This window comes from Plectropomus leopardus, chromosome 7 (assembly GCF_026936395.1).
Source record: "Plectropomus leopardus strain MGB_pleo_1.0 chromosome 7, ASM2693639v1, whole genome shotgun sequence".
In the NCBI taxonomy this organism is placed as follows: Eukaryota; Metazoa; Chordata; class Actinopteri; order Perciformes; family Serranidae; genus Plectropomus; species Plectropomus leopardus.
Window position 1 is genome coordinate 32,806,180 of NC_142182.1, and position 19,135 is coordinate 32,825,314.

Sequence of the window (19,135 nt, forward strand, 5' to 3'; positions counted from 1 at the left end):
AGGTAATGCATATATAAAATTGTCCTAACCTGACCCAGGCAAATGGGTTATGCAGTGCAAACACTTTCCACTTGCAAACCATTCAGCATTTTCTAAACAGCTAAAACAATACAGCAAGCTTCACAATAAGCTTTCACATGGACAGCGGGGACAGCTCTGGAGAAGGGTGGTGCTACAACGGGTGGTGTACAATAGAGAGTGCACCGATAGATATATACAGCTTTCTAACGTGGTGTGCTGTTACAGGAGAGGCTCCAGTTAACCCAGGGCTCAGCACACACACCTGCTGCAAATGAATTCTTCATAAGGTAATTGGACGTCTTATTCGGTACATTTCCGATTGGGAAGCAAGTTTTACAGATTTTGTGATGTGATTTAAAATATAATTTTCAGGAGGAATACTGAAACATGAATGCTTATGTAAGAAATTAATATATCTGGGGAAAACAGGAATGTGTATTACATTTAGACTTCATACTTGCAGGAGCTGTAGATTATTTAGGTTATATGACAAAGCTTTTATCCTCCTTCTGATTTAAATTCCCACAGTTATCGTGGTGCAAAGTCTCCAGTTTTGCATAATAATAAAGCATATGTATCACACTGATTGCAGGCTTATTAGACAAGACTGAAATGTGTTATGATGCTCCCCAGCACCTGGAATTGCAATTATTAATAAAGTGAACTGTTTATCTTCTGAGAGTTGTGAGGACTTAAATCTGGACATGGACCAGGACAGTATAACAAACAGTATTAACTTCCTTATGACTGTCAAATAATAAAAAGTTCCCATATTCACATGTATTCTGTATGTGTGGAAAGGCTCATCTACTGTCATGTGATTGTGCAGCGTAAATATATCAACCTCTCTAACATTAACTTTGCTTACAGAGGTGAAACCATCATTTGTATGGGATCTGTCTGCCTCAGCAGGATGAGCTCACACTCCATTGAGTTTGAAAAGGGGCATTTGGCTCCGCATTAGGGATGCGGGACCCCCCGTAGTCCATGGCATTGGATGCTGTCATACTGTTTGATGGCAGTTCATTGCGATTATATAAAGGTTTTTGTTTTCTAGTTATCTCAATTGTTATATTTTTTTGAAGAAAAGACAGGTGTAAACATGTGTTTGTGTGTCCTGGTTGGAAATAACTTGGATATTGTAATTTAGAGGTGATGAAAAACAGTGTTGCAGTGGAGGATATACACACGTATACTGGTTATACTCACCTCTTTTTCTGGCTGTTTACAGAATACTTATCTGTCAGCCAAAATGCCATTGGAATGTGCCCACTTTCTCCTTGGTAACCCACTGACTTTACAAGCAGTACAACCATCTCATCAACTACAACATAACAGATCCTAAAAGGTTCTTTCCTGTGTGCAGGCGTCAGTGAGGGACTGGAGCAGAACCAGACAGTGACTGTGCTGCAGGCTCAGGAGTACCATGCTGCCCCGCTCTGCATTCAGTGTGTGTCATGTGTTTGTGTTGGTGCTGTGTCTGTCTTCGGCTGAGGACTTCGACTGGACAAAGAACGACCACAGCTCCTTCTATTATGGCACTTTTCCAAGTGGTAAACACTTTTTTCTTGTTCTTGGTGGGATTAATGCAGTATATTTGAAAGAATCAGTGATTGGGGATATTAAGAGTTGGCCACAATTTTGTATTTCTTAGGATTTTCGTGGGGTGCCGGCAGTTCAGCCTATCAAACAGAAGGAGCCTGGGACAAAGATGGAAAAGGACTGAGCATCTGGGATGTGTTCACTCATAAGAAAGGCAAAATTCAACAAAATGATACCGGGGACTCCTCTTGTGAGGGCTATCACAAAGTCAAGGTGGGCTGATCAGGTGGGGTGTGAGATATGGAGAGGGTGAGCAAAAGAAAATGTGAATATTTCACTCTAGTGTGTGCGTGCGTGCGTGTGTGCGTGTGTGCGTGCGTGCGTGCGTGTGTGTTTGTTGCACAGGATGATGTTGGTCTGATGAAGGAGCTGAAGCTGAACCACTATCGTTTCTCCATATCCTGGCCCAGACTCATCCCCACTGGAATAAAGTGTGAGTACCTGCTTGAAATCAGGCCATTTAGAGCTGAACTGACACATAGACTTTAGTTTGTTGATTGCTTAACCTGAGGAGATATACAGTTAAACTTTTTTTTAACCATTTGCAGCGGACCATGTAAATGAGAAAGGAATACAGTACTACGATGAACTGATTGACCACCTGTTGGACAACAAGATCACCCCTGTCGTCACTTTGTATCACTGGGATCTTCCACAGGTGTGTGTGCAAATAATCTCTAACTTCAGCCTGTCTGCATTAAAACACTGTTTGTCCTTAATGAGCTACTCTTTACTTTTTTAGGTCCTGCAAGAGAAATATGGTGGATGGCAGAACATAAGCATGGTCAACCATTTCAATGAATTTGCCAACCTGTGCTTTGAAAAATTTGGCAACAGAGTCAAGTACTGGATGACGTTCAACAATCCATGGGTACGTTCAAAATAAATAATCGGCAGGTTTTACACTTACGCCAAATTGGCTTGATTCTTTCAAAAATGAGCAACTTAAGAAAAAAATGAACCAGAATTAGCAAAAGAATTGTAAAAAGTAAAGGAAAATTACCTGAAAATTAGCTAAAAAAACAAACAAAACTGAAACAACACATGGGAAAGCAATAAATAAATAATTTAAAATAAATTAACAAGGAAATGGCCCTGAAAAAGGTGCCTATAAATAAACTCAGAGATTTAATTATGCTAATTATAAATTCTATAGTTCTATGGCATTTCCCTTAAAATGTATTTTTTATTCTAAATATACTAATTTCTTTCAATTTACAAGACATTTCATGTTTGCTTTTTCCCATGTTTTTGAAAGAAGTCAAACCTAAATCAAAGGTGTAAATACTTGTGAAAGGCGCCTGAATGCAGCACAAGAAAAGTGTTGTTGATCCAGGTTTCAAAGGGTTAAGTAAGGTTTTGCATGCAGAACTTTTACTTTTTGTGGAGTATTTTCAGTTCACTTTTACTCAGGTAAAGTGTCTTCATACGACTTCCACCTGTTACTAAAATAATTGTTAACACACTAATACTCCATAATGTGCTGACCTGCTTCAGTCTGTAGCAGTTGAAGGCTATGAGACTGGTGAGCATGCTCCTGGACTGAAGCTGAGAGGAACGGGAGCATACAGAGCCGCCCATCACATCATCAAGGTAGGAGAAAGTATTCAGTTATCAAAAACACTTATTTAATGTGCCTCTTTGGACTGAAATGTGAATCATATTCATAATGATAATAATCTTTTTCACAGGCCCATGCTAAAGTTTGGCACACCTATGATACACAGTGGAGGGCGAAACAAAAAGGTAAAGAAAACTCTATAAAGTAACTCAATTCAATATTTGCCTCTCAGCAGGACTGCTGGTCTAAATGTTGAGAGGTGCTGTTGACACCTGCAGGTCTGGTTGGCATCTCTTTGTCTGGAGACTGGGGAGAGCCAGTGGACCTCAGCAACCAGAAAGACATTGAAGCAGCTGAGAGATACGTCCAGTTCTACCTGGGCTGGTTTGCCACACCCATCTTTCATGGAGACTACCCTCAAGTGATGAAAGATTTCATTGGTGAGTTAAAGTTCCTCTCCTGGCTTTGATTAAACCCCTAAAAATACATCTCTGTTAATCAAAATGACAGATTTGGAAGTGTTTCCATGAAAAAAAAAGAAATCCCTTCATGCTTTATGGCTTAGATGCACACTCTGGACTTGTGCCTCATTTAGTGTGTGTCGATCTACGAATATGCAAATGATCCCCCGCCTCTATCTTCACCCACCCCTCAGCCGCTTGCCTGCAGCTCAAACACACATGCTCACCTTCGACTCTGCTCATCACTCTATGACGTTTAAAAATAACAGTAATAGACAACATGGGCCTTTGGTTTGACTATGTTATTATAAAGATAATAATGTGTTGCAGTGGTGGCATATGCCATAAGTGATATAGGGGGCTGCCTGGCTGGCATCATCCTGAGGGGGACACCAAAATTGCGCCCAGAAAATAAAAAAGTTCAAGTGAGGCTCATCACAGACTGAACAGTGAACGAGTCAAGTTGACATCAGAGGATCTTTTTCTGGCTGTTTGCAGTATAACTACCTATCAGCCAAAAAGCCATCAGAGTATACAGAGAGTATATGAGAGAAGTGTATATGTGTTATAGTCTAGCAGATGTTGTTGCAAGGCTGGACGTGGCTGGTGGGTTTGGCAGGTCTTGAGGCACAGAGAAGAAAACTAGTTAAGGCAGGTTTCCAAAAAAACTGGTGAAGACCACAGAGGAAAGCTTGGCTTAAATCAGGTAGCTTGCAATCAGAGGAGATGGTCAGCAGGTGTGTGATGAGCTGCAGGTGTGTGAGGAGGTCAGCTGGAGAGCAGAGTGTAGGTCAGCCTAGCACAGCCCAAAACACACACAGAGAGACAGGAGAAACAAACTGGGGACAAACATTTAACAAGAAGGGAGGGGAAAACAGTGGAGAAACAAGGAGAAAAAGACAAAGTGCTGCAGATCCAGACAATATGGAGAGAAATACAATGAAAAACAAACATTTTTTTTAATTGGCAAGAGGAGAGCTCATTAACATTGGCAGTAAGCAGCCAGTGGCCACAACAAACAGTTCAGGGAGGGTACATTGATTTACATTGTGATGCGTTCATTTTCTAGTCAGTAAAAATGAGTATTGAACTAAGGTGAATCATAACATTCATATGATGTGTTAAAAAGTAATCTTAGACATTAGAGAGGGAATTATGAGACAATAAAAAGGCTTTCCACAAACAAAAGAAAAATATATAACAGCAAACAACATAAACAACAATATACAGGATTGGTTCCTCAGATGTGTGAAACCATGGCTGTCTGAATCTGTATTTTTGAGACTGTCAGTTGGACACTGCAGTTTCATGGAGGAAAGCTCAGCCATGGTGTTGAGTGCATATTTTGCTGATCATTTGTCTTGTAGCTTTCTTCTTTGAATCTGGACATGTTAACATTGTAAAAACTTTAACATCTTGTTATTGTGTGTGCAGGAAGGAAGAGCGTCCAGCAGGGCCTCGGGACGTCTCGCCTGCCTACATTTTCCCCCCAAGAGAAGAGCTACATCAAAGGGACCAGCGACTTCCTCGGCATTGGCCATTTCACCACCCGCTACATCACCCAGAAGAACTACCCATCAGGCCGTAGCAGCAGCAGCTACTTCACTGACCGTGACCTGGCCGAGCTGGTCGACCCACGGTGGCCTGACCCCGGCTCTGAGTGGCTCTACTCCGTGCCCTGGGGTTTCAGACGTCTGCTCAATTTTGTCAAGGTGACTAATGTCGTACAGTGAATGATGCAGAACAGGCTGAAATGATCTTAGCACACTGCAGTCCTGATTAAAATTACATAAAGGCAACTTATTGCATGTTGATTTGTTCCCCATGTAGACTCAGTATGGAAACCCAATGATTTATGTGACCGAGAACGGAGTCTCTGAGAAGATGCTGTGCACAGAGCTGTGTGACGACTGGAGGATACAGTACTATAAGGACTACATCAATGAGATGCTGAAAGGTGAATGAGCTTAAACTTGTATTTTTTGTTTTGTTTGGTAATTTGGAGCAAATGTATTCAGCTCATTGTCTGTGGTGTCACTCAGCTATCAAAGATGGAGTCAATGTGAAGGGCTACACCGCGTGGTCCCTGCTGGACAAGTTTGAGTGGGATGAAGGCTACTCCGAGAGGTTCGGCTTGTACTACGTGGACTTCAGGAACAAAAACAAGCCTCGCTATCCCAAAGCCTCTGTTCAGTTTTACAAACGCATCATCAGCTCCAATGGATTTCCCAATCAGAGAGAGGTAAGAGACACAAGGTGGTCACTACAACGTCCTGTCTCTAATCCTTTCCAGACAAACTTTTCAGATATTCCTCTAAAAACAGGGAGTCAGTTTACTGCCTGGGGGGGGCACTTTTGCATAATGACAGCAGGCCAGGCAGTTAGTAATATTTAACATAACATATAATGAGTGCCAGGGGGGCATATGTTGAGTATCTCTGCTCTAAAACATTAAGATGGATTTGTTAATGCTCTACTGTGCCACAAAACCTATTCCAGTGATGATATGTGATTGCACTGTAAACCCCCACAGGTTGAGAACTGGAGGAGGAAGGCTGTGGAGACCTGTTCCTCTAGCAACCAGCTCCTCGCTGCAGGTCAGTTCATCTCGAGCATCCCTGGCCACGTTTATCGATGATCAGAGGTGAACAGCTAGCCGGGGTAAACAAACAAAGATTCTGAGCTAAAGATCAAAAAAAACTTCCATCAGTTTAAAATGCAAACAAGATCCAGAATTATAATTTGACTTGAATGTGTGTTGCTGCACCTCAGAGAACACATGAATAAATTACTATTATTTTTATTAAATACAATGATGGAATTATAATACATAATTCACAAAATCTCCAACAGAATATCTGAGATATCTTTTTTGTTTGCCCCTCCAGCTAGAAGAAAATCCCAGGAACATGCAGAAATGCCAAAGGTTTGGCCAGTGCATGATGAAGTTTAGAACTTGAGGGTATAAATTTTCCATTAATGTCAGTTTTTTGTTGTTGTTTTGCTTTGTGATTGTGCTGTTTGGCGTGCGACTAACAGAACAAAGCCTCTGCAGTTTAACGCTGCCTCTGAAACAAGCTAGTACTCCCTGTGCAGTGTGTGCAACTCATCTTCATTTATCTGAAGATTTACTCGTGTGCTTAAATCTAATTTGCAACCAGGAGCAGCCCTTTTTGATTTCACAGCAGCTTTGACAGTAAGCATAAAGCTTATCTGTGGACTTGTGCCCATGGGGTATTTCACAAAGCAGGATTAGGAATTTAACCAGATGACGTAATAGTGGTGAAATGGTCTATTATATAATTTAAAAAAAAAATTTAAAAAGGGAGCATAATTTATCCATGTCTGTTAATATCTGGTTATAAATAACATTTCAGATTGGACTTTCACATGTTATCTGGCTATAATGCTGCTTTCTGAAATAGTCCCCCGTAGCTGCATGCAGTTCTCAAAGGGTTAAAGTGTCGTTAATCCACTCTGAGTACTTTCTCTTTTTTTATTAGAGGAACAGCGGAGTACTGCTGCCAATATTCTAAGACTTATACATGGTAAGGAATCACTCATGCTCACTATAAATTAGATAAAGGATGATTTGATGTAGGGGGAAAATATTAACCCTTTGAGTGCTGTGCTTGAGCATCATCCCTCGCTTCATAAGCAATGTGTGAACTAAATGACAACATTAGTGAGTTGTTAATGTGTGTGTGTGTGTGTGTGTGTGCTTTGCAGACCCGTTGACCAGCCACATGGAGATGGTAACAGAGATCGTTGTTCCCACTGTGTGCACGCTCTCCATTTTGCTCAGTGCTGTCTTCCTTATGTTCCTGCTGCGGAGGCGGAACTAGACAGTGTGCATGTTTACAACCACAAACATCAACGCACACATACACACACATAAGCTAAACGCACCCACTCATATTGTAAGCGCATCATTTCTTGGATCATGTGTGAGCGTATTTGAATTTCAAGATAATTAGTGACTTCATTCATTTGAGGTGCATACAGTGTTTGCTGTAAAAGCATTGGTTTGGCCTTTTATAATGACTTTAGTACCACACACTCAAAAAGTGTGGATAGCCCTGCAACATATTGATTTTCTCATACTGCTGTGTAAAATTACTATTGCAAATGGCCCTTGTGATCTATTGTACTTTGTGTTTTGAGTTTTTTCAGCAAAATCTCTTTCTGCTGCTATACTGAACTTAAGAAATTGTGATAATAATAAAGATGCAATTAGAAAACCCAAGACAGTGTTAAAGAACATGCATTCATTGGACTGAAAGTTATTTATTCAAGGCATATGACAAAAATACAGTATATTAACAGGAACATACACTTTGTGATGCAGTAAAAGGTCATCTGCACCTTAAACCGGAGAAGTTGATTTTAGTAAAATAATCTTGGAAACTGATTACCTTGAAAAAGGAAAGTAAATATAACTTTAAATATTACAAATGACAAGTAAAGTTACCTTGTTCTTTCTAAGTGTTAGCAACTACAGCAAACCAAGTTAGGCTGACATAACTTGATCATGACGAAGAAGATTTTGCCGATGATGAAGTTAGGAGATCTGCGAGTTCTGCTTTGTTAACTAGTTTCTGAATATACAAATATTTTGCAATCAGCAAAATACAGATATATAGCTCAGTACACTTGGTTTACTGATGTTACCAAAGTTTAGAAAGATTGATTTTAATTAAAATTGTCATTTTTATGTTGCAAAAACTTGACAAAATTAAGTAAAAACAACTAAATTTCAAGTAAACTTAATTAGATATAAAGTAAAAATAAATTAAATTTATAGTTATATTTACTTACATTTTTATGGCAATTTGTTTCCTTGATATTTTAAAGTAAAATCACCTTTTCAGATTTCACAGTGTGGGTATATGTTTTTGTAATTAAAAAAATGTTATTTGCTGATGAGAATATTATGAGATGACAATAATCATCTCCTATGTTGTTTAGTTGCGCTCTTTGTAAATTTACGCGAAGTTGACGAGACTGCAGCACACCATGGTGGAGAAGAAGGCGGGATCCTCGCTGTCCCCATTCACTGTTTCATTTGGGTAATCTAAAGACACAACAATTAAGAAAAATGTTAATCTGAACTGAGTTAGGTAGCTACTTAAAGGTATACTTTGCAGAAATTGTCAGTAAATGTTTGTAAACCATATTTGCATTTTTTCTGTGCTTTTTCTTCCTCTTTGGGGCATGCTGCTTATGGTCTGGCAACTGGCCGCTACCCTGTTATGAAGTCTCGACCTCACTTGTGCACTGTGCCGAGGAACGTCCCGAACACAACAAAATAAGAGGAAAATAAGAAAATACAGGCAGAGGGCAGAGTCTCTACAGATAAATACACCGCCACACTTCTAGTGGCTCATAAGTGATAATAGGAATTACTTTTGTAGTCTGTACATTGTTTTTTGGGGAAAACCCTGCATGGTATAAATTTAATTTTATAGCATGTACTTTATTTTGAAGTGGTGCATAAAGATCACCTGTGTCAAAGATGACATGATCAACCAGTGGTCTGTCACTGAGCTGCACAGATGTCCTGACCTCACGTGGACCGTGGCCACTGGACATCTCAGCCCCCCACACAACAGGGTGCTCTCTGAGGAACACACACAAACATGAGGGATGAGACAGTAAAACTTAACAGTTACAGTTGAGTGCATATTAGCTGATCTAATCTCTGCAGCTCAAAACACTGTTATGAACATATTAAAAAAGATGAATACAGAGGGTCGAATCACGACAGCTGTATTTGGAGCGAGCAGGTACTTGTGATCACATTAAAAAACAGTGGAGTGAATGTCTTTGTCTAAATTCTCAAGCTCAATAAAACTCATGAACACATCTACATACTAGGGCTGTCCTGAATACCATTTTCTGAGCTCTGGAGCTTCGCCATTAATCAACAATGAATACTAAGAGCTTCTGATCTGTGTTCAGCGTTCTAAATCAGTCTGTTAAATTTCTTTGTGCATCTGAAATGATAAGTGTCCTCATTATGTAAGATATTAAAATTCTCCTGCTCTGTGCTGCAGGAGAGCTCCACTCAGGGTGAGCTGCTGTAGGGCTCACGTTTGCTTTCTGGTGCTGCACACAGCCTCACAGAAATGGCTCAAGTCAGTCAATAAACCTGTTAATAACCGTTGTGCAAATGATCATTCCCGTCACTGTTTGACAGGTGCAGCAGCAGTATCACAGACATGGAGGGAAAAAAAAAAGAATATCTGAATGCCTAAATTGAAAACCAAATAGCCAAATATTTGGGTCCAGCCCTACTAGATACAGTTGACTTAAGTCTTTCACATGACTTAGGCAAGTTTTTAAATTTAATACCTGATGCAAAGTAAATGCCCCCAATTCTCTTTTACTTTTTTGACACTTTTTTAGGTGGAACAAATGACTACTTTATGTGAAAACATGTGAAAAGACAAAAATCTTAATTTCAGTTCCAATTTTCTTTGCATGTAAAGCAGCAGTTAGTGTGTAAATGTTTGTATTCCTTACTTCTGGTAGAAATGGCTGATCAGCGCAGGTTTGATTTGCAGTTTGAATTCATGCTCCTCATCATATGGGTGTGTTTTGTAGTGCTGCAAACATGACCTACAAGGAAAATTCAATTCTTTCCTTTAATACCATCTTTTGTAAGCACATTTTGCACAGAAAAATCATCAAAGGAACAAGTCAAATTGGTTTACTGTGTGAGAAGGAAGAGCCGGTCGTAGGGCAAACCCAGGAAAGTACTGCAGGTCACGATTATCTCCAGCAGATGGTGCAGTTTTCTAAGTCGGATCACTTGCTCCTGCAGGTCAACCTCCGTGCTCAGGTAATAACACTACGGAGGCAATTATTCACACTTAGAATATTTGGTCAACAGTCATTTGAAATAGCTGTAAGTTAAATAGTCTTAAGCTTACCAAGTGGTTAAGAGTTGTCAATTCTTCACCTGTGCAAAAAAAGTTGCAAATGGAGGATTAACCCTTTAACACCTGGATATCAGTTTTCTTGTGTTGCATTCAGACACCTTAAACCTCTAAAACCGAAGAAAATTGGTTTGATTTCTTTCAAAAACACAGGAAAAAAACATAAGGAGCAACTTCAAAAGAAATGTCTGGCAAACTGCAAAAATATAAGTAAAAGGTGACAAGGAAATGATCTGGAAAATTAGCTGGGGGATAATTATTAGATATTATCCAAAAAATTAAGGGGGAAATGTCAAGAAGACTGTATTTGTAATTATCTTAATATATTGATTATATAATAAATTATATATAAAAATTAAATTATATGTAAATTATTTAATTTTTTTTAGCACTTTCATGGGGTAATATTCTTAGTTTTTTTGTTTGTTTGTTTTTTCCTTTTTGGGGCTTATTTTGAGGTAATTTCCTTGTAACCTTTTACTAATTTCATGCATTTTTTTGGACCACTTTAACAATTAAGTTGCTCATTGTCCTCGTCACATGTTTTTAAAAGAAATCAAGTCAATGCGCTCAGGTTTCAAAGGGTTAAAGCAACGTTTGTGCATAATGATTTGCATGAAGTGAAGTTAATTATGACTGTAAAACTCTAAATCCCATGGAACGGACATAGAATTTCAGTGTGATAAGTGAGAGATTACCAATGAGGTAGTTAATGTAATCCTTTCTCATCTTGTCCAGACCCATCTCCAGCAACATGTGGACAGGGGTGACACCTGTGAGAGACACGTGGTCGATCTGCTGATGGTAGGACTGCAGGATGAGCTTGCTGAGGGAGCTATTGCTGTCTCTGTGAATCTGGAGAAAATTAAACAAAACAAAAACTTTACACCCAACAACCTTCAACCTTCTATTAGTGATAAACAGTTTTCAGAGGCTGCGTCTTGTCACACCCAGGGTTTGATGTCACCGTATCTCAGAGCTTCCGTGACCAATTTCAGGCATTCTCCAATGTCTTGATAGGAAGTCACACCTGTAATGAAAAACAAAACGGAGGAGAATGGTTGTCACTGTCTGTTTGTAACGCTAAATCAAGTGAATCCTGGTTTCCATAACAGAGGAATCGACTCACTCTTTCTCATCCGAACCCACAGCTGCTCCACAAAATCCAAATCGCCTCGTTCCAAGAAAGAGTTGAAAATGGGAGGGTCTGTCTCAGCCTTCGGCTTTGTGGGCTTTAAGAAAAGACGAGGGAGCATATAACTACCCCATTTGATGTAAAATTAATGAATGTGTGAAAGGAGCCTTAATTTTTAACACTATCATACCTCAGCTGTTTTTGTAGCCTCATCCTGTAGTGTCTTCGCAGTGCCCCGAAGCTCTGAAAGAAGAACCCAAAAAGAAAATACTCTTCTTAACTAACTATTAGTGTTAAATCCTAGAGGAGGAGCAGTGATTTAACAAAGCAGATACCTTCTAAGAAAGCTTTGGTCAGATTTACAGCTGATGTGTTTTCCAAAGGCTCCATCCATTCAGTCTCACCAGTTCTTAAACCATCCGCAAGAGTCTGAAATAACAGGAAATATATATGATATGATAATGATATATTTAGCTGTTTATTTGTTTATTGATACATTCATCTCACATAACTGTGGGACACAAACCTGAAGGAACTCTAGCTCCCTGTAGATCTCATACATCGGGCTCCTCATGTCCCCGCTGGAAACTTTGATATTCTGTAAGTGAACAGAGATAAAAATTAATTAAATAAATAAACCACAAAAAGTTAAGTGTACAAAATATACAACTTAATTCTGTGGTTCTAAAGGTATTACTAATGTAAAAGTCAAATTTCTACATTCATTTTTTTATTTTTAAATAAATTATGGTCAAGAAAGTACGGCGCCCCTCTAGTGAAATTTCATAAAAAAAATAATAATGTGTGGCCATAAGATAATAAGGCACAGCTACGAGACAGTAATGTGTGGCTATGGGATAATCATCCCATAGCCATGCAACGTTATCTCATGGCCACAAGACAATTAAGTGGTGTCAAGATAATTATTGTAGTAATTTCCACGCAAAGACTGCTGAGTGTTGCTTTGAGACACTTAAATTCGACTGCTTAAAATGCATGGGCTTAGATGCAAGGAAAAGGCTGATCTCATAATCATCTCATGGCCACGCTTTTTTTTTTGTTTTCTTCATTAAATGTCACCAGAGGGGCCTCAGTAAAAAAAAAAGTATGTTTCAAATGTTAAGTACTGGTGCTTACCAGTGTTGCTGTGGAGGACAGGGGTGGAGTCTCGAGAATACTCTCCACGTGGCTCCACTTGAAATCCACTGTCACACTACTCTGTGACTCAATTATGGTGTTTTCAACAACACTGGAGCCAAACAAGCTGAACTTGGCACTGCCTTTAACGGCCATCTGGAAGCATTGACAAAAAGTAAGTGAATGAACGTTTTACCCACATTGACTGACAGAAAAGGATGCCCACTCACTTACTGAAGATGGAGGGTGCCTTTTCTTGTGCTCTTGTTTAAGCTCCTCCAAGGTGATGAGACATCTTTTGTCCACAGTTGAGCCTATATAAAATTAATAAAACAAATGCTAGAGACATTAAAATCACACACACTCACACAAAGGAGTTAATTACAAATGTTCACTATACTACTCACAGAGGAAAGAATTTGACATATACCTTTGCAGGTAACAGAGTATAATTTGACACCAGACACTTTATTGCCTGTGCAGACTGTTTCAGCTCCAAACCAGGTTGTCCCAGCTGGATCAGACATGTCACATCGCACCCACAGTGGGTGTAAGCCAGGGTTGTTGTCTACGGCTGACACTTTAGCATTCTGAGATAATGTGTACCAGGACAGCAGCTGCCTGTGAACAAAGTATGAAAATACTACAATTCAATTGTTATCTTCCGTGTACTAGATTCACTGGTTATACAATCTTACACTTGCTTAATTTGTGATACATTTCTTAGCAATAATCACCTTGCTTTCATGATTGTGAGTGGCTGTGGTCCCAGCTGTGTCTGGAGAACATTTGCATCATCATCAGCACCGTCATCAGTGCAGTTGGATGTTTCAGTCATCGGCTGATCATCAGGTTCATCTATTTTTGGAACCTTGTTAAAAAATGAAAAATAAAACCATGAAACAATAGTAAATATTAGTTAGGTGTTTTAATTAAGTATTTTGTTATAAACCTTTCTTTCAAATGGTGCATGGTGGTAATACACAATTATAGAACTTAACCTAAAATTCAAGGTAGTTCATATTCAAGCTACTAAACTGACTGTGCACCACAAAATACCAACATTAATTAAATCCTAAGCATGATATAACATGTCAAAAGACAACACAACAAGAAACCATAATGAAATGCATATCAATGTTCACGTGGTCATCTATTCAGTTACCATATTATACTGTGAGATTTGCTAAGGGTTTGCAGACACACTGAATATATTTCATGAGTCACAGCATTAACATAACTTACAGCTTTTTCACAGATGAAGACCGGCTGGTTGCCATAGTACATATTCAGCACAGGGATGTTGTCTCCATTCATCTTTAAAATTTGGATGTCCTCCTAAATCAGATAATGCATCAGAATCGTCAAAATAACATATATGCATACACCAAATTACAACAAATTATGCTTTAAGCAAAATGAGATTAGGACCTCATATGTAAATGGATCGTTGCTTTCCTTATCTTGAAGTGACCTGAGATCAAACGAGACATAACACACAGAAATTAACATTACTTCGGCATGATAAATAGCCCGTTAGGTGTTACTGAAGCACTCACTCATCCTCTGTCTTGCGTTCATTTGACGTTAGCTAAAAAGGCTAAACAACTAGTAAAAAGTAAACTCACCGCAGAATTTTATAAAACTCCTTCGCACTAGTTATCACCTTTGAGCCCATTGCAAAATCGTTGCGCAAGACACCTATTACAGAGCGAACAACATGGGAAACAATACAAATTTGTGAAGTTAATCGAGCTTTGGGCTGCTCAAGTGAAGTTTGAGCTGCTAGTGTTGATATTTTGACAGTCGCGCGCTCAGTCGGGCGGTGACGTCACGAGTTCACAGGTCATCACTTTATCGAGCTTTACATATTATAAATTAATTAATTATTCAGTAAAATACACATGTAATCTCAAAACGGGTACACTGATTATATAAATAAAATAAAAAATATTCTATATTTAAAAAATGTTAAGAAGAAAATAGTTCTGCCTTTACGTTTATCCTGCGCCAACATGGCGTAAAGAAGTAGTCCCAATTGTCCCAACTAACTTTTTTTTAGCCGTGAGAATTTGTTTGAAACGCTAACGACATTTTTCATAACATAGATACACATTTTATAAAATGTGTTTCTCTGCATTAATCAAATCAATGATAGAAAATAATCTCTGAGCGGAAGTGGTATCCGTCGAGGCGGAGGCATAAAGCATTTAGGGTGATTTACCAACTTCCTTTTTACTGTGGCCGCCATAGCGTGAGGAGCGTGGTTCCCGGCGAGCCGAAAACTAATAACCGAAAATGGTGAGAAATTACGCTCAGGTCGTTGTGAAAATGCCGTGTAATGCTTAAAATATATCTCACTGTCTTTACTGATCAACTAAGCCGGTAGTCTTTGTCAGTGAGAAGCTTAGATTTAGATCCAAAACAGCAGCGAGTTGAAATGCTCCCGGCTAGCGGAGCTAACACGAGGAGCCATTTTGGACGAGCAGCCCAGTAGTTCAACCCAGTTACACGTGTAGTTGTCGCTGCAGTGGCAGACCAGTATTGAACAGATAGCAAACTTCGTTCACGTAGATAATATCTATATTTTCCTTATTTTAAAGTCGTGGCATACGAGTGTTTTTACGCTCCCCTGGCGTTAGCGCTATTTATTATCAGCGGACAGTGAAACGTCAGTAAGCTTGCTAAGTCACATTAGCAGAATCGGGCTAAGCTAAGGCTAACAATTGCAGATTTCAGGATGAATTTGTCTTAATACCATAATGGTATTGAACAATCGTCGCCGCTCTTGTGTCAATTAAGTGCGAGGACATGCCAGTTACACTGGGTTGCATTAGGCTAGCTAGCTCTAAAGTAAGCAGGTCTTCGGCCTGCACATGCTAAGCGGTGGCTTGTTCGCAACACACGTTAAGAGAAGTCATTAACTCTGTAAGATCAACAGCATCTCCTAGAGTATGCAACACCCTCTAAAATTAAACGTGAATGTGCCTGAAGCTCAGTGTTCGTTTTGCTTCCTAGGCCTGTGCCCGACCCCTGATCTCGGTGTACTCCGAGAAAGGAGAATCAGCAGGCAAAAATGTTGTCATGCCTGCTGTGTTCAAGGCTCCAATTCGCCCTGATGTTGTGAACTTTGTGCACACCAACATGCGCAAGAACAGTCGCCAGCCATATGCAGTCAGTGAGCTGGCAGGTGAGTCTTGATGTCTGCTTTGTTCTATGATTTGCCATGATAATTTCAGGACTAAGATGGCAATGAAGCTCATGCATTCATTAATTTTATGTATATTGTATGTCATTTAACTGTGTAATTGTGTTAATTGCAGGCCACCAGACCAGTGCCGAGTCCTGGGGTACAGGAAGAGCTGTGGCTCGTATCCCTCGTGTGAGAGGTGGTGGTACTCACCGCTCTGGTCAGGGTGCTTTTGGAAATGTATCCTTTAAAGCTGAAATTGAAGCTTTACATTTCTACCCTCAGTTTAGCAGTACTATGAAAGCTACAGGTGACACAAAAACTTGCTGTGATGGTGTAATTTGCGACTGACTCTGTGACCAGTGACAGAATGCCTGCTGTCATATGCTGGCACAGATGGCTGACGAACAATGAGTCTGAGCAGGTATCAGGTACTTCAGTATCAGCTAATGCAGGTGTTGTCAAACCTCCTTGACCTTGGCTTAGATGTGTCGTGGAGGTCGCATGTTTGCCCCCACCAAAACCTGGCGCCGCTGGCACCGCAGAATTAACACAACCCAGAAACGCTATGCCATCTGCTCTGCTGTGGCTGCCTCTGCCATCCCTGCACTTGTGATGTCCAAAGGTAAGCTCCAAAAACAGTATTTTATCAATACAAGTTGAAGAGTTCAAAGTTCATTTTTAATGTTGTTTCTAGAATGAAATTTCTAGGGATGCACACTATTGGGCTTTTTTTTGCTGATATTGAAACAACCTACTTGTTATAACAGGTACAGAAATCAATATACCTACCCGCACTGATTTTAGTGATCATAAAGTGTCTTATGTAGTGGGAATAACATCATATAATGCTTACTCACACTGTGATGGCCCATTAGCAGATGGAGACATGAAATACAATGCTTTTCTTTGTATATAATATTCATTTATTTTGATATTTTAAAGCCAATATCTGCTGATACTATGCACCCCTAAAATATTCTCGTAATTAAAGTCTAGTTTAACATTTGCCTTGCCATGATGGTGTAATTTGCGTCTGATCCTGTGAACAGTGACAGTTGCCTGCTGTCTCTAAGCTGTCACATGGTATTGATGTGTGTTAATTCTGAGCTAAACTGGCAACATTGTAGTGTGTGACAGTCGCAATAAGTTGGTGTATGTGTGGATATCTTTGGTTGACATGGCGATCTTGTCTGATAGGACACCGCATTGAGGAAATCCCTGAAGTCCCACTGGTGGTTGAAGACAAAGTCGAGGGCTACAAGAAGACCAAGGAGGCAGTTCTGCTGCTGAAGAAGCTTAAAGCCTGGAATGACATCAAGAAGGTAATCTAAAATTTTAAGTTTTGCTTGTATTGTAATTTGCTGTATTCAGTCATCTTTTGGGGTACACATGATTTGAGTGGAACCACAATGATAAAGAAATTTATGTGCTGATTTCAGCTTGATGGATGTTTGATGGTTTTCATATCTGCATTATGGGGAGTGCAGGAATCATGGCTGTTTTTTCAACAGTCTCCTCAATTTAGGAAGACTCTTGAGCAAGTTTTACGCACCTGTGGTAAAGATGTAATGCAAATAAATTAGATGGCTGCAGCACAGGCTGAGTACAGTGTGATGATGTCTACCATCTGTTATCTGATTGATGTGCATGATATGGAGTGTAGCAGTAAGACCTCAGTCTGAACTTGTTACTTTCAGTAGGATTGATTGACAGCAGTTCCTCTGTGTGGGATAAATGCTTATGTTTAATATCTGAAAAGGCATTACTGGGTTTCTGAATTTCTTATGATAGTGTATGAGAATAACATGAACTTCTCTCTTCCCAGGTCTACGCCTCTCAGCGCATGCGCGCTGGCAAGGGAAAGATGAGGAATCGCAGACGTATCCAACGCAGAGGACCATGCATCATCTACAACCAGGACGCCGGTGTCACCAAAGCCTTCAGAAATATCCCAGGTGTGTAGTTAAATCAAATGCAGAATTCATAACTGTTTCAAAACAGATATCAGAACCATATCTAAATAATCTTTAGACTGAAAACCTGCCAATGCATAAAGCATGTATGAATAATTCAAGATAATTCAACCTGTGAATGTTTAATTATTGTGCTGTGTCATAAAGGCATCACTCTGCAGAACGTGAACAAACTGAACCTCCTGAGGCTCGCCCCTGGTGGTCACGTTGGACGCTTCTGCATCTGGACTGAGAGTGCTTTCCGCAAGCTGGATGAGCTGTACGGCACCTGGCGTAAACCTGCTACCCTGAAGGCTGGCTACAAGTGAGTACTTCAGGAACAATCAGTCTGCAGCACAACTAAAACTATTGATCACATCAGTGATGAGCTTCCACTTCAGGTCCGTGTTTTTGATACCAAGTGATATTTACCGAAGTTCTGAGTTTGAGGATCAAAAGATTATCAGTTTGCCATTTTCATCATTTCCAACATGAGGAATTAAATGTGTAATGTCTATTTATTCCAGCCTGCCCATGCACAAGATGACCAACACAGACCTGACCAGGATTCTGAAGAGTGAGGAGATCCAGAAAGCACTTCGTGCACCAAAGTAAGCACTGATCTCTTTAAGATGTTAAAATGTACTTTAGCTCGTCAACTATGATGATTTTCCACTTCAGGTCCGTGTTTCTGAACCCTGATTATATGGAAGTCCTGAGCGACACAAACTAAAAGCTCCTAATAAACTTTTTGTTCACTGAAGTTTGCATTAAGACTGGGTTGTGTTGTCATTACAGCAAGAAGATCAATCGCAGAGTACTGAAGAAGAATCCTCTGAAGAACTTGAGGATAATGCTCAAACTGAACCCTTACGCCAAGACGGCCAGACGTCATGCCATTCTCAAGCATGACCCTGCGGTGAGGACAAACGGTTCAAGACAGTCGCAAAAATTGTCAACTTAAATTGCTGATTGTGACTTCAACATCTTGTTTGTTGCCTCCACAGATCAAGGCCAAGATGCTGAAACCCAAGAAGAAGCCTGGAAAGAAGGGTGCACCCGCCAAACCCAAGGCATAAATCTCTACTTGCAGACAAGAGTTCAGTGATTTAATAAATCATTTGTTTCAAAT

General features: G+C 39.8%; 3 protein-coding genes and 4 non-coding genes across 12 annotated transcripts; 6 read left to right on the top strand and 1 right to left on the bottom strand.

Moving 5' to 3' along the window:
- The first annotated feature begins 27 nt into the window (after positions 1 to 27).
- On the top strand, positions 28 to 7,891 carry lctlb (lactase-like b). 5 transcript variants are annotated; one of them, XR_006106299.2, is made up of 16 exons: positions 28 to 308; positions 1,388 to 1,574; positions 1,676 to 1,836; positions 1,969 to 2,056; positions 2,172 to 2,281; positions 2,366 to 2,494; positions 3,121 to 3,216; positions 3,315 to 3,369; positions 3,463 to 3,624; positions 5,080 to 5,357; positions 5,476 to 5,602; positions 5,688 to 5,887; positions 6,179 to 6,242; positions 6,534 to 6,607; positions 7,149 to 7,193; positions 7,375 to 7,467. XR_006106299.2 is itself a non-coding variant. In XM_088080539.1 (15 exons), exons 2-14 carry the CDS (start codon positions 1,448 to 1,450, stop codon positions 6,596 to 6,598), a joined length of 1,662 nt encoding a protein of 553 aa, XP_087936665.1. In that variant the 5' UTR covers positions 28 to 308; positions 1,388 to 1,447; the 3' UTR covers positions 6,599 to 6,607; positions 7,375 to 7,891. The 5 variants fall into 5 exon arrangements, 4 of the variants coding, with proteins under 4 accessions (XP_087936665.1, XP_042351502.1, XP_042351503.1 ...); XM_088080539.1 differs by lacking the exon at positions 7,149 to 7,193 and having other exon boundaries at positions 7,375 to 7,891; XM_042495568.2 differs by lacking the exon at positions 6,534 to 6,607 and having other exon boundaries at positions 7,375 to 7,891.
- A 27-nt stretch (positions 7,892 to 7,918) lies between these two features.
- On the bottom strand, positions 7,919 to 14,699 carry zwilch (zwilch kinetochore protein). 2 transcript variants are annotated; one of them, XM_042496522.2, is made up of 18 exons: positions 14,487 to 14,699; positions 14,290 to 14,332; positions 14,104 to 14,196; positions 13,596 to 13,729; positions 13,289 to 13,479; positions 13,093 to 13,172; positions 12,859 to 13,014; positions 12,248 to 12,319; positions 12,057 to 12,150; positions 11,912 to 11,964; positions 11,716 to 11,818; positions 11,537 to 11,616; positions 11,285 to 11,441; positions 10,581 to 10,609; positions 10,362 to 10,498; positions 10,171 to 10,266; positions 9,150 to 9,265; positions 7,919 to 8,719 (listed from the first exon to the last, which is right to left on the bottom strand). In XM_042496522.2, exons 1-18 carry the CDS (start codon positions 14,534 to 14,536, stop codon positions 8,631 to 8,633), a joined length of 1,773 nt encoding a protein of 590 aa, XP_042352456.2. In that variant the 5' UTR covers positions 14,537 to 14,699; the 3' UTR covers positions 7,919 to 8,630. The 2 variants fall into 2 exon arrangements, with proteins under 2 accessions (XP_042352456.2, XP_087936662.1); XM_088080536.1 differs by having other exon boundaries at positions 7,919 to 9,265.
- A 302-nt stretch (positions 14,700 to 15,001) lies between these two features.
- Positions 15,002 to 19,134, top strand: rpl4 (ribosomal protein L4). Its single transcript, XM_042495906.2, has 10 exons — positions 15,002 to 15,159; positions 15,877 to 16,048; positions 16,182 to 16,288; positions 16,535 to 16,673; positions 17,249 to 17,373; positions 17,877 to 18,006; positions 18,172 to 18,328; positions 18,531 to 18,614; positions 18,802 to 18,922; positions 19,011 to 19,134. The coding sequence occupies exons 1-10, from the start codon at positions 15,157 to 15,159 to the stop codon at positions 19,080 to 19,082; spliced, it is 1,110 nt and encodes a 369-aa protein (XP_042351840.2). The 5' UTR covers positions 15,002 to 15,156; the 3' UTR covers positions 19,083 to 19,134.
- On the top strand, positions 16,373 to 16,471 carry LOC121950816 (small nucleolar RNA SNORD16). Its single transcript, XR_006106346.1, has one exon. It is a non-coding gene; the product is annotated as a small nucleolar RNA SNORD16 (small nucleolar RNA).
- LOC121950817 (small nucleolar RNA SNORD16) lies at positions 17,062 to 17,160 on the top strand. The gene has a single exon (XR_006106347.1). It is a non-coding gene; the product is annotated as a small nucleolar RNA SNORD16 (small nucleolar RNA).
- Positions 18,380 to 18,450, top strand: LOC121950826 (small nucleolar RNA SNORD18). The gene has a single exon (XR_006106355.1). It is a non-coding gene; the product is annotated as a small nucleolar RNA SNORD18 (small nucleolar RNA).
- On the top strand, positions 18,660 to 18,726 carry LOC121950815 (small nucleolar RNA SNORD18). Its single transcript, XR_006106345.1, has one exon. It is a non-coding gene; the product is annotated as a small nucleolar RNA SNORD18 (small nucleolar RNA).
- Position 19,135: the final 1 nt, after the last annotated feature.